This window comes from Pinus tabuliformis, chromosome 6, assembly GCF_031772625.1.
Source record: "Pinus tabuliformis cultivar Carrire ecotype Pingquan chromosome 6, CPIR1, whole genome shotgun sequence".
Taxonomy (NCBI): Eukaryota; Viridiplantae; Streptophyta; class Pinopsida; order Pinales; family Pinaceae; genus Pinus; species Pinus tabuliformis.
In genome coordinates, this window is record NC_142292.1 from 1,982,160,680 (window position 1) to 1,982,176,263 (window position 15,584).

General features: G+C 34.7%; 1 protein-coding gene across 1 annotated transcript; it reads right to left on the bottom strand.

Moving 5' to 3' along the window:
* Positions 1–2,593: 2,593 nt before the first annotated feature.
* LOC149267150 (uncharacterized) lies at positions 2,594–3,385 on the bottom strand. The gene has a single exon (XM_089410305.1). It carries the CDS (start codon positions 3,383–3,385, stop codon positions 2,594–2,596), a length of 792 nt encoding a protein of 263 aa, XP_089266431.1.
* Positions 3,386–15,584: the final 12,199 nt, after the last annotated feature.

Sequence of the window (15,584 nt, forward strand, 5' to 3'; positions counted from 1 at the left end):
CCATGATAGGATACAGATACAAAAAGGAGCAGCTTGTGAAGCCACGAGTCAAAACCATCATTTGACGGAAACATGAAGAACAGATGTAAAAGCACCTAAAACAGAAGACACATAGTTATATCAGAAAAGGACTGAGAGAAGAACAGGAAGAACCATATACAAAACATCCAGAACCAGGCTCAGATTCAAAGCAATAAGGCACAAGAAAGCATATGTTGATAGAAGCTTGTTGAAACATATCCATCATATATACCGAGGACAAAAAACGCCAAAGCCATATGACGGGCCCCAGCTATTTGGGCAGCTTCTTTGGGATTGAGTCAAAGATTGCAAAAATGTTATGCAGGATGGACTTATAGGGGATCTTTGAGTCTCTGAAAACCTTGTGATTTCTCCATTTCCATGCACACCATAACATAATGATGATGAGAACACGCCTAGGCTCCCTTTGCCTGCTCCACCATTCGAAAGCTGCATGGATAGAAACAAAAACAACATGAGGAAAACCAAAAGAGATGGCTAGGTCATACTAGATTCGCTGAGAGGATTTGCATTGGAAGAACATGTGAAGATTAGACTACTCATTTGCTTCGCACATCGAACACCTGCTTGGGCCATGCCAGCTTCTTTTCCTCAAGTTATCCCATGTCAGGTTCTTATTGTTAAGCACTAACCATGAGAAAAGAATCATCTTAAGAGGGCAACCCGATTTCCAAAGTACCGTCGGAAATTTTGAGCTTGTAGGCAAAACCTTAGAAGAAATAATATCAGAATAAATATCTTTTACTTGAGCTATCATATGATCATTGGACAAGGATCATACTAGGTGGTCATTTGGCCCTCTACGACGAATCCCACTTGCCACTAGAGCATCTTTGACATTGTTCTAGGATGAACTCAATTCGACTGGCAAGCCGATATCAGAGGCATCCTTCCATAAGGGTCTATGGCCGCTCCAGTCAGAAATAAGCTTGTCCCATGTAAAGTAACCAATTTTGTGAAAGGAAAAAATGAGATTGTCTGGAATGGAAATGCTTCCCCGACAACATGAAATAGGATCCAAACCAATTATGATATTGTTTCCAGAAAAAATCCTCCACTTTAGATTCTTCAAGAAATATTTCTCGACCTTCCTAAGACTGAGCCATATGGCAGATCCTTGTTTAATTCCAATTGCTCCTATTCTGAACCAATATTCGAGACTTTTGCCTTTCATATATTTTTGTTTTACTATAACACTCCATGGCCCATCCCCAAAAATGCCTCTGCAGAGTGATTTACATAATAGGGCCTTCCCAAAATCCCTCAGATCCATTAAACCCCATCCCCTGAGATGCTTAGGCAGAGAAATAATGTCCATTTTGGAGAGATGGAATTTACTCTGTTCAGATTTTCCGCCCCAAATAAAATTTGCCGTGATCTTGGTCATCTTTTGAATAATGCATGCTTGAAGCACAAATAAATGGGCCCAAAAGACCGCCAACTGTAATAAAACAGATTGAGAAAGAATGACTCTGCCTGCCAAGGATAGACATCTATGATCCCATGCCGATATCTTTTTATAGAATCTTTCTATCAGCCATTGCCAGTCATTCCTTGTGTAAGCTTTAGCTTTAAGATGAAAACCTAAATATTTGATGCCCTCCTTGATCGATCTTGACTCTATCCCAAAAAGCTGAGAAATCCAATTCACCACTTCCATATTGGTATCATTGTGATAGAGTAAAGATTTCACTTTGTTAATAAAAAGCCTAAAGGCTTTTTGGAATCTTTCAAGAATATCTTTTAAACATGTCCATGATGTTCTGCATAACATTGCAAATAAGAGGATATCATCAACAAAGAGGTTGTGCGAAATGAAGTTGTGCCTGCAAATCTTAATAGGTCTGCAATTATTTTCGGCTACCGCTTTATTGATGTGGATGCTTAGGGAGTTCATAGCCAAAATGAATAAAAGAGGTGAAAGGGGGCATCCCTGACACAAGCCTCTCTCTGCTTGAAAAAAATGAGAGGGAATACCATTGATAATAACCGCATAGTTAACATTCACTATGCAAGCGATGATCCATCGGATGGAGTTGGATCTCAGACCAATCTTTGCCAAAAGACTTTCAATAAACCCCCAATGTAAGCAATTGTATGCTTTTTGTAAGTCAATTTTCATGATGGCCGCTTCTGTATTATGAGAAGACATAGAGAACAGGCACTCCTGAGTATTAGCCACAACATCCAGAATATTGCGGCCCTTCAGAAAAGCGTGTTGGTTCCTAGATAAAAAGGAGGCCAGTGTTCCTTTGATTCTTTAAGCAATAACCTTTGTAATGATTTTGAAAGAGATATTGCATAAGGATATCGGTCTAAAATCATGAAAATATTTTGGCACACTCTTTTTTGGGATTAGGGCAATCAATGTGGAAGTAGTGATATGGTGTATGTTACCAAACATCCTAGATGCTTCCACCATCCTTCGAAGATCCTATTTAATGAGGTTGAAAAAGTGGATGAAGAATTCAATTGTCCAGCCATCCGGGCCAGGGCTCTTATCTTTCTTTAAGGACTTCATAATTTCGAGTAGCTCATCTTCTGTGATTGGCTAGAACAAGGCCTCATTCTTCTCATCATCAAACATCTGAGGAACCAAATAAATACCCCATAGAATGTCCCGAAATATGATATCATTCCTTCTGCTGTATTGTTTCTTGAAATCACTGACAGCCTCCTTTGTGATGTCATCTTGAGATACATCGAAACCTCCATTTCCATCCCTTATATTCCATATGGAGTTTATGTCACGTTTGGCATTAGCAAAGTTATGAAAAAACTTAGTGTTGTTGTTGCCTTCTTGGAGCCATAAAGCCCTGCTTTTAAGCCTCCAAAAGGATTCCTCTAGCTTCAGCAATTTAAATTTTTTCCTTTCAAACTCTCTTATGCTGCATTTCATGCTGAAAGAGTATGAGTTTGCATCTGATAATTTCAAAAGGCTATCCAATTCCTGTTGGACTGTCTGAAGTTCCTGCCTATCTTTCTCCCTTTTTTGAATTTGCCATTTCTTCACTAGCTTTCTCATTGCTGCCATCTTATCTCTGAATGTTAAAAATGGGGGAAGCTTAGCCTTTGCTGTTAGCTCTTTCCATGCATTGGAAATGTATTCATTAAACGCTGGGTCTTGTAAAAGAGTTCTGTTAAACTTGAAGGGATATCCCCTTCTGGAACCCTTTTCTGGCCATGATAAGAGAATAGGTCTATGATCCGATACAAGTACATTCCCCACTGCTGACAAAGGCATACCCATCTTATCTATAATGCTGATATGAACTAGGAACCTATCAATCCTTTTAGCAATATAGGCCTTATCAGTTCTGCCATTAACCCATGTCGGCTTCATTTCCGGAGGAACGATATCCACCAAATTTTTATTTAGACGCTAAAGCTTTATGATATCAGCAGACGGGTCCTTTTTCTTCCCGAATCCTCAACATTCTCCCGAGCTCAATGTTACATTTAAATCGCCTGCAATTAAGAGATGTTCAATATCAAACATATCTGATGAGAATTTTTTTTCCCAAAAGGGAGCTCTATTTTTATAAGGCGCATAAATGTTTAAGATATTAATAGGAAGATCTTTTCCCCTGATGGATGCCGAAATGATGATCCCAACAAAGCATTTATATGCTTTAGCTCTTATTCGCCTAGGATCTCATAGAGTTGCTAGACAGCCTAACAATCCTCGAGCCTCTATAGCCACCATATACCAAGATGGAAGCATTTTCCTGAAGTAAGAAATGGTGGCTTTGCGACTATGCATAGTTTCTTGGATAAGAATTATTCCCGGCCTGGAAGAGTAGAAAAAATTCTTCAGCGTTAGAAATTTGGGGTCAACGCCAAGACCCCTGATATTCATAGAGATAATAAAAGTCATTTGGAGGATTCACCAGCCGCGCTTGCTCTAAGAGGCTGTGAATCTGGCATGCCATAAATAGGAACATCAAATAGAGAGAGATTTCTAATCCCGCTGTCTGTAACATTGGTCCTTCCTCTAAAATGCCTGCTGCCACCCCGATTCTTTTTCCTTACAGTTATATTTTTTGCAGATTCTGGACTAATGATTGGCGAAGCCTGGTTCCTGGGTTTGTGGATAGTTAAAGGCTCCAGTTCGAGAGACTTTCGGTTGAGAAGAAAATCCAGATCACTATCGTAAGGATTAATTAGGGATGAAGCAGGGGAGTTCACTAGGGTGACAGACACACATGGTTCTTTTCATTTAATATGAGATAAGAGATTTTGATTAGGGGGAGGTGATGAGGACAATATAGGAATAGGAATGGATCCGACGGAGAAATCCTTTACCCGCATGGGACTCGGGGAAGGAATAGCTTTATCATCTCTTGGTTCTGGAATGGGGGAGCACTGAAAAGCTATAGGACTGCTTATCAAAGAATTATTAATATTACCTGGACTGCCAAATTTGGTTTCTGGAAACAGAGGGGGGTCCTGTGACAATACCCGTGGGGAAGCTGTTGAATTGGGGAGATGGGCTTCTAGCAACTCTGTGGAGGATGGGCTAGTCGATGAGACCTGTCTCCTCGCCTTTTGTCTGAGGATCCTATTCTTAAGAAGCTTGTGATTAGGACAATTTTTTTATGAAATGGCCAGTTTTATGACAAACTGCGCATCTGACCGGGATGCCCCAGAAGTCCAATCTTTGCTTGATTATCTGATCTCTCCAAGCAATCTCAATGTGATTTGGATATCCCCCCTGTACGATTTTTCTATGAGGACCCAAGCTATTCTCTTATCCTTTTCTCCAAGACACCAAGGATCAACGTAGATAAATCTGCCTATAGAATTACCAATCTCCTCCAGGGTTTCTTTTGACCACAGTTCTAAGGGAAGATTTGGAAATTTTACCCATATGAGGTTATTTGAGGGCGCATTTTTCAGCTGGTCAAACCCCATATACCACCTATAAAGAGCAATGAAGCTCCTTTTAAACACCCACGGGAATTTTTGAATAGCTTCAGCATCAGCAGCATTAAGAAAATGGAAGCAGTACCACTCCTTCATAAGGTTTGATATAATAGGTATATACCCTATCACTGGTTTCCAATGGATTGCTATCCATTTCCTCATATCAACATCATTCATTTCGGGGAAATGCCATCTACCTATAAGGGCAAGGTTCTGTAGACTCTCAATCCTTTCGGTCAGATGGAGACTGTCAATCTTGATTGCAGAAGGCGGAGCGGTAATTTTAACAGGTTTTCTTGTCTTGTTATAGCAGTTTAGGTGCTCATGAAAACCCTGTTCCTTCTGCGCCCCTCTATCTTCTCTACGGGATAAGTGATGGGACCTTTCCTTGTCAACACCTTGGAAAGATGGCTTTACAACCACATCATCCAGTGTTGTTTGCCAATTACCGGATAACGTGGCATTCTCCCATGCCCTCTCAGCCTCCATGGTGGCCCGGATCAGGTCCTCCGTGGCAATTGCATCGGGCTCTCCGTCCATACGCCTCCAAAAATCTTACCTTGGATTTCGGTAATATTTTAGTTAGTTGCCAAATCCGGATGAGTACTGAAAATTTAAATCCCTCTGGCTTCCGTCAAAAGGAGGACCTGGATAGAATAAATGCTTGGATGGGAAAAGGAAAGGGAAAGGAGCTGTCCTGACACCAGGATAGGAATATAGAATAATCGGGAAATCATAAAGGACACTAGCCAGACATCTCCAAAATTAATGCATGTACCAGCTCAGAGTAAATCAGCAGAAAGGTTTGGCATCTTTACTTATGTATGATGGCATCTGGCTGTCATTTAGACCACAAAGAGGATGTTCCTAGGAATTTGAAGATTTTCCAGGTACAAGACAGGATATTAGAGGACAAAGCTTTCTAATCCCGATGCCAATTTGAAATTTTCATGAAAAGGACGGGCATGAAACCGATCACCGGAAGAATTTTCCAGCAAAGGGGAGAGCTACTGAGCCACACCAGGGAGCTGGGAGGATTCGAAGGCAAGACTTCTGAGAATTATCTAAAGTGATGGAGATTCATTACATGCAAAACAACATCAATAAACCTCAAATATACACCACCAATCACCAATTCTGAACCTTATATCTGTACACGGCTTATAAACTACTATGAACCTTCTGATTTTGTGTAAAAGATCCTTTAACATCTTGATGTTTCAGACTAGAAAAACTTCATGAATTTACAGTGACTAACCAGAAATATAACAAGGATTTCCGGTTCTAGTTGAGTAAACTTAGAAATAAAACCATAAAAAGCACTGTAGCTATGAATTCCTTTTATGAGGCATGAAAACGTGTTTAGGTATCAGCATTTTGCAAAGAAAAGGAAACCAAATACTTACCATTACTGCGAGCGGGAGCGCTAGAGACCGCATTCGCATGAACATCAATCCATCAGCACGCAACAAAGATTTACTGTGTCTAAAGTAAATTGCAGAGGATAATGTTCCGGACTAAGGCGTGGGAAAGCAAGCGTGAACCTCCCTAATCCAGACGTAGGGAGGAGGAGTAATAATTCTCATTTCTTTTGAGTGCTTAAGCACGACGAAGTTGATACCTTGTCAATGCCATTTTTTGTATTTCTGTCAATTAGTTTTTTAGAAGAGGGTGATGTTAACCACTAACCATTAACATTGGTTGGTAACCCCATAAAACATGGTGGTAATGGATTGTGCATTATGCATTAAAGAAAAAAGGTCAAACCAACCAACCTATTTCTTGAAGATTAAACAAAATACGTCACATAAGAAAATTCGCTATCCTTGCCACAAGGGATGAGTGGATCAAAATGGCAGATTGTATTTCCCCATTTTCATTATTTTTACCATTTTTACCGTTATATCATTATAATAATCATTGAGAAATCTACCCATAAAAATAAGAATGGTAAAAATTATTTATCAACAAAAATATCAAATCTATTGAATAATGTCCTATATGCTTGTTAATTCAAATCCTAGATCTGCATAACAACATGAAAGAAAAATCATAGAACCAAAATAAGCAATAGATTTAGGTTGAAAACTTTACTGGGAAAAGGGGAAAGAGATATGTTACTTTCCTATTAAATAAGAACTTAGAACTATTTGGGCTTTCACTCACTCCAATAGTCTTGCCTTATCAACCCCAAGCATAATGTCTAATACATATTACATATAAATAGTCTCTCATCAAATAATCTATAAAATATTATTGGCACAATAAAATGTGCTATGAAAAACACGAGTCCAAAACCACAAACCCAAAACCACTACTGTAAACACTTTGAGAAGTTTCAAGAAGTCATAATACTACATTATACATTTATTTTATTTATTTGGTCTGACAGTCAACAATCTCTCACTTGAGTCCAAATACAAATTTCTATCTCTTTGTTGATGATTTCCCAAACCTCCTTTTATCATATTTGCAACATGCCAACCAAGGTTTTGAAGTATCTTGCTTATCAGTGGGCAAAATTTTTGTTAACATATCAGAAGAATTATCCTTTGTGTATTTTCTCCAACTGTAGTAGCCCATCATCTAATTCTTGGCGAATTGAGTGATATATAACATCAATATGCTTTGTCTTATAATGAAAAGAGAGATTTTTGGGCAAGATGGATTGCACTTTGGCTATCACAATTCAATGCATACTTTCCTTGCTGCAGGCCTAGTTCTTCTAGGAACCTCTTCATTCAGATCACTTCCTTGCATGCATCCGTTGTTGCCATATATTGAACTTGTGTGATAGAAAGAGCCACCAACTTTTGGAGTCTAGATACCTATGAGACTTCCCCTGCAAAAGTATAGATGTAATCTGTTGTGGATCTTCTAAAATCCATGTCACCTGTGAAATCAACATCTATAAATCCTTACAACAAGGTATTAGTATATTGAAAGCACAAACAATAATCAATTGAGCCTTTAATATATCTTAGAACCCACTTAACAACACTCCAATGTTCCTTCCACGGGTTTGCAAGAAACCTACTTATTACTCCCATTGAATGTGTATTAATGTTAGGGTCGGTGCATATCATAACATACATAAGACTTCCTACTGTAGAAGCATACCGAATCTTGAACACTTCTTCTTTTTCTTCAATAGTAGTGGGGCATTGTTAAATTAGATGTTAATTTGAAATGAGAAGTGTACCTAGAGATTTTGCATCAACTATTGTGAATTTTTTTTCCAGTACTTTTCCAAGGTATTATTGTTGTGACAACCATAATTTCATCCTTTTTCTGTCATGTATAATTTGCATCCCCAAAATCTCTCTTGCTAGTCCTAAATTCTTCATTGCAAAGACCTTGTTTAATTCTCCTTTTAACTTGTTAATCATTACCTTATCTTTCTCAACAATCAACATATAATAACAAGTGATGTTGGATGCAACGCAGTCCATGCCTATTAACTATATATATATATATATATAAGCAAACGTGAAACAAAAATTGTCAAATATAATACTATTTTGGTTTCCTGACAACCCAATCTTCAATATTCTTGTACACTAACTTCGAACAAAAAAAATCAAGTCACCATCAAGGGAATAATCTACTCACTCCTTGTAGTGAATAGGGGAGGGGTTGTTGTTGCACAAATTGGAGAGCACACCATCGATAAACACTTGTGTAACAAAATATGAGATTCAAAACATTTTAATATCATGATTACATCTATGGTTGATGTATCTATCATCACTATGTTGAGTTTCTTACTCGTTCCACCACCCTTTCATGCCATTCTGCCATTTTGTTAACAATATGCTAACTAAAAATCTCTCCATCCATTTTGTTAAAATTATGCTGACTAAAACTAAAATTTAAAATTCAATCTACACACAAGAAAGAAAAGGAAATAGAAAACCATCTGCGTTTCCATTGTTTATGGTTTTTCTACGTGCAATCTTGAGTAAGAACTGACATATGTCACTTATATTCATGGTGGTGGTGGAAACACCTCCATGTCTCAATACATGATCTGTGATATCAATGCATGCCCATTAATGATCAAGTTCTAGAAATTTTACATGGTAACGATTGTGGACATGTATCCCATACTTGTTATACTGACTCAAATGACCTATTATACCTGGACTCACATCATCTAATTCGAGGTGGAAATGGAAACAATCATTACTTACAATGTTAAAATATCATTAGAAAATACATCATAGAAATGTGTCATATAATACATTAGATACAATTCAATATTTCCCTTGCAATGGAAACAATCATTACTTAACATGTTAAAATATCATTAGAGAGGATATCATAAACATGTGTTCTATAATACATTAAATACAGTTCACTATTTTAGATAACTTTGGCAATGTCAAATATTTTATAGATTTTTTTAATAGACTTTTGTGATTTGTTCATGAAAAGTATATGAAATGACATTTCATATTTATTATTTCAAAATATGCCATTAATGCTTTATCAAAGCTGAATGAGGATAATAGGGATAATAAAGAAATGATGCTATTAATGTGAATAAGATGACAATAAATTTTAGATAGTTATATTTAAATATTTTTATATAAAGATGTATTATTTTTATATTTTTATATAAGAAGATATGCAAGTTTTACCATGTTGATATATAATATTTTGAAAAAGATATAATAATATATATGGAGTTCCTTTTGATGCGGGAGCATCCAGCTAAAAAGGGAATTATTGTAAATAATAGACATAGGGGTCATGCATTAGTTAATTAGATATTCTCAAATAAAACTAGGAGAGCTTTTAGGCATAAAGGAGTGGATGTGGACATTAAAGTGATAAGGATAACTTTTCTATTTTAGAATAGGAAAAAGACAGAATAAAGCTAAAAAGATGCTTTTGCCATATGTATGCATTGCATGAGCTTTAGTTGGGTGATTTTAGGATTTTCTTATCATGCTGAGTTTAATAAATTAGGGAGCCTCAGGCAGAGAAGTGTGAGGAGTGAGTGTGAGAAGTAAGGAAGTGTTCTCAGCCTTCGGGCAGTTGTAAAAGGGCCATGGATTTGTATATCTGGCCATGAATAGAACTTTTGTAAATGCTTGTTTTTATTTAAATATGATATGTTGACTTCAGTTCTGTAGCATGGTTGAGTTTAATGAATTCTGAGATATGGTTCTTCACGTAGTGGTAGAAATTGATATCATATAACTTGAATTTGCATAATGGTGCTTCTTTTCCAATGCGCAGCTACTGTGATAATTTGATGTTTTAAAATGTTAAAAACGACTGAAGTGCGGGTGGTTAATCCAATTGTGCTTGTGGGAAGGGCGCTTGCATAATTTCCAATACACACAGTGCGTAATAGCTTGTGACTGTGTATTAATCCGATTGTGGAGTTTTTCAATGCGCAAATAGCGTAGGGGCTAACTATGGATGCGTGGCATCATTAGTAAGGAAGCAGCGTTGGTTGTTTGAACTCATCATTCCGGTTGGAGCATATTTGCGTATTGTATGCGGTAGTGTGGAGAGTTCTAGAACTGGAACCATATTATCTGATATGCAACGGACGTGGATCGCCAGAACCGTCACAGTGAAAGTATTTGCCACTGTTTATGCAGATAATATTTGAGTCATTGCTTGAGCTATCGGAATGGCAACGTAATTAAAAGACGAGTTTCAATTTGGAACCGAACCCATATATATTGTGTCTATATAATTCGGGAATCCGACATCGCATGGAGAACCAAATTACCAACTGTATCGAATGGATAAAGGCGGAACTGGCGAAGTAAGTGTATGGGTTCCGATTGCGTTTGTAAATGTACCGGTCATAACCAATATAAAGGCGGAAGGGTATGGCGATATACCTGAATCAACCCGCTATGAAGTGCTGCGATTTATATAGGGACAGTCCGGGGTTTGCAAGCCATTGTTTATAGCATACAGCCAGCACCGAGAGCAGAGAGGGGCGTAAGTACTTGTGCGCAAGCTCATATTTTTTTATATGTTTGTTCTAAGAGTTTCTCGAAGTGTACTGTGCGAGTATGGTTTGAAAGCACCGTATTTTAAAAAGTATGGTTTTTATAGCATTGAATCCGCCGAGCATAAGGTTTTATAAAACGCTGTATTGTTATCACTATTCTTCTGATATTAAATGAATATATGGCGTTGTTCTTAAATGTACTACCGATCTCCGGTCAAAGGGAAATTGTCTTAAATACAACGCAGAGCATGAAAGGACTGTTGGGTTGAGGTTGGTAAAGAGCGCACATATAGTTTGCAACTCTAAGTTTGAACAGTTATTGAATTGTCAATGAATGTTATAAATCATAAGATTCAACATCAGGAAATACGCTTTTATATGCATGTGGTGAGAAGATCCTGGTAGAAGTGGCCTGGGAGTGGCCTGGGCTGCATCACTGCATCACCTTTCAAATGACATTATTATACAATCTAGTAATGATGCAGCTCCTAAAAACAACATAAAGTTTTGTGATCTAGGAGCTTGGATTGATACTTTTAATATATGAAGATATACAAGTGTTGATATATAATATTTTGAAAAAAAAATAATAATATATATGGAGTTCCTTTCAAATGACACTGTTATACAATCCAATAATGATCCAACTACTAAAAACAACATAAAGTTTTGTGATCTAGGAGCTTGGATTGCTAATGATATTAGTAGATCACATTTGCTAATGATATTAGTAGATCATATTAACAATGACCATTATATTAACAATGACATAAACACTGTTGTTTACAGATAATATATTCTCTTGTTAATTGATAACTTTACAAGTTATATGTGTAATTCTATTATATTCACAATTTGTACATATAATATAGTCTTTTGTTAATTGACAACTTTATGAGTTATATGTGTAATTCTGTTCTATTTACAATTTGACGTTCTAACTTTAATATCTTATGTAATAAATATATTCAATTCATCTCCCAATAATATTTTATTTGAACATATTGGATTTGTTTGACCATATTGAATTGGATTTGTTACCTTGATAGTGTAAGTTAAATACCTTATGTAGCAAATATACTCAATTCATCTCCCAATAATATTTTGTTTGAACATATTGTATTGGATTGGTTACCAATTTATATACATTTTAGGTTTGGTATTCCATTGATTTCATTAAATGGACTTTAAACACCACTTGTTGCCGTGCATAAGTTTATAAAAATATAAGGGAATGAGGTTTTCAAATATTTATTTCAATCTACAACATAATTTTTGTTTTGTTCACTCATATATAGTGAGGTTTTTTTGTTTTGTTTATTTATTTATATTATTTATTATTATTATTAAATCATGCCGAATTGGCCCAAATTAGAAGTTAACATAATAGTTATGAATGGCTTTATAAAATTAGAAATTAAAATGATAGATTAAGATAGATTAAAAGTTAGAAATATAAAAAAAATAAATTTTATTATCAATAATTTTATAAAATTAGAAATTAAAATAATAAGATATAATAGTTTAAAAGTTACACATAATTTTAAAAATGATTAATATATTTAAAATTTTCATTGAAACTAAATTTTAAAAATCAATGTTTGATGTTATTTTTTAAATAAAAAAATACATTTCAACTTTAATTTTTATTATAAATTTTAGTATTAAAAATAATTTAATATAAACTAATTGTTTGAACAATAAATTCTATTAATACAGGTTTCTTTTGAGATATTGATATAAAATTTTATTTAAAAATATTTCAATATTTGCTACTGTTCCCCTAGGTGCTGTTCCGCCATGAGCTATTAGGTGATTGGCGGTGATACCCGTGGAACCAAGCAAAAACTGACATTATGGGACCCTATTGAAAAGCTCGACTGAGGCGAACGCTATTTCCACTTCCATAGAAACATAAATGCCCATCCTTAGACCCCTCCTTACGTCAACATTCGATGGATGCATGGTTGGGAACATGCGATGACGTAAGGAGGAGGGGTGTCTGGGCTATAAAGGATGGGCATTTATGTTTCTATGGAGGTGGAAACAACGCTCGCCCTTGACTGAAACCTCTACTGAGATTGTATTGTTAAGTATAAAATGAATACTAAATTAAAAATTATGTATATATATAAAAAACAATATATGAAATCAAATTTATTTATAAAATTGAAAGAACAATTTTAAATATGATAATTTTACTATATAATTTATATAGTTTGATTTTATTATAAATATATCATTTTAGTTTAGTTTATTTTATTATATTTTATTTTTTATTTTCTATTTTATTCATCTTACCTTTTATAAAATTTATTTTCAAATAATTATTTTATTTTATTTTCAACTTTTTATTTCACTATAAAATTTATTTTTTAAGCCACATTTATTTTCATTTCTAACCATACCAACATATATTGACAACCATGTCTTTATAAAAAATATTATTATTTAGAGTTAATGTTTTGTTCTTTAATTAAAAAATCTTATTAATTTTAATGGGGATTCGACAATTTTTATATGATATATCCATGTCCAATGAATCCAGTAAATAACAACTTACTAGACCAATTTTATGGAAATAAACAATTAACTTAATTCTTCTTTGTCTCATTCCTTAAATTTCAAAATATTTTTACTATCCAATTAAATTCTACATTTTCTTATCTTGGTTGGTTTTTCTATGAAGGTTAATAATGAAAAAACATTCCAAAAATATATAAGATTCATCACATAAATATTGCAACCACATCCAATAATTATGGCAGAAAAATATGAGACAATTATCCACATGGCATAAAGGCTACAATAAGCCTTTCATTTATGGTCCAATTAAATGTTTGAAAAATAATTTTTGCAACAATATTGAAACATATGTATTTTATTATCAAAGTTAAACATTATAACTTGTATTGGTCAATGTTAAACTAGTAGTGGTTGCTAGAGTCCTACCTTGGCAAGGACTAATAAAAAAAATATTTCATTTTAATGACGTATGCCAATCGCTAAGATCCAACTAAATCTTCTTGTTTTGAGGACTATTATGAAAGATTTTGCCATAAAATTGTTATAATATTAAATTTGTATTTTCACTAAATGGTGTTGTTACAATTATGATGACGATGATGGTGGTTAACGTCCACTAAGACCAAACTTTGGTCTATTAGACCTAAAGAAATGAATTATTTAGTTTGATTTAAGATTTTATTCCTATGCCCAAAAACCTTGGAGAGAAGCCTCCCGAGCTCACCGTAATCTTGACAACGTAAAAGGCTAGGAAGGTCAATATTGCAATAAAGATTTTGAAACTGAGATCTAATGTGATTGTACGCGGGGCACTCTAAGAGGAAGTGATTTTCATCCTCGATGTTCGTATTCTCACAGAGATGGCAAAACCTTTCCATCCATGGTGCTTTAGGCACTGCCCAACAACTGGGTTCACTATGAAGCTCATGAGAGTTCGTTCTAATCTTAGCTATATTAATTTTCTTTTTTGAACTAGTTAAATAGTCATTTTTTATAAAGATTTAATAAATCTTCATTTTAAGTATTATTTGAAATTTATTATAAAAAGAAAATGCTCTCACATTACATAATACAATATTATATTAAAAAATAAAATAATAAATCTAAATATATATAAAAATATTTTAAAAATTAAATTAATTTAAATACAAATATACACGAAAAATAAAACTAAAAACTTTAAACCAACTTAAATTAGATTAAATAAATAAAAATTAATTTAATTATGAATATACACGAAAAACAAAATTAAAAACTTCAAACCAATTTAAATTTAGATTAATTAAATAATTCATATGAAATATTTTTACATTAAATTATTATTAAAAAAATAATTTTATATAAAAATTAAAAATATCAAATTAATTTAATTTTATTTCAAATTTGAATTGCTAATATTTAATATAAGCTAAAGGTTCCTCTCAAGTTGAGAGCTGCCGCTATAAGGTTATACGAGAATGTAATTGCCAAGCTAAAAAGCAATGAGGGGTGGTCAAAAGATATTAAGTGTAACATCGGAGTTAAACAAGGTTGCCCCCTCTCCCCTACCCTATTTGGCATTTACATCGATAAGCTCGAAGGCTATTTAGAGGAAGTAGGATGTGATGGCACGATATTAGCTGGGATAGTCATCATCCTTCTTCTCTATGCTGACGATATTGTTCTTTTCGCAAGGTGCCCATCTGATCTTGATAAGCAACTCAAGCTTCTTAAGGATTTCTGCTCTACCATGGGTATGACTGTTAACACTGACAAAACAAAAGTTATGACTATCAAATCCAAGAAGGACACTTACGCTAATTTTATGTATGACAATAATAACTTGGAGGAAGTGTATTCTGACAAGTACCTAGGAATTGATATTCATCACAAGCTCAACTGGAACCATAGCATTGAGAAAAGGATTAATGGGGGGTGGAAAGCTTATTTTGGTCTTGAAAGTAATTGTAAAACAACAAACCTCGTAATGTGGGATAAAAAGAAGTTCCTCTTTGAAACTTTAGTCACTCCTGTTATATTATATGGCTGTGAGGTTTGAGGTTGCAGCTTCTCCAGAGAATCATGGAGAAAGATTGAGCAAATCCAGAAGCGTTTTATAACTTATAAC

What these genes read in the sequence shown, in the direction of transcription:
- LOC149267150 (XM_089410305.1), bottom strand. Translation starts at nt 3,385, where the DNA reads ATGAAGCCGACATGGGTTAATGGCAGAACTGATAAGGCCTATATTGCT.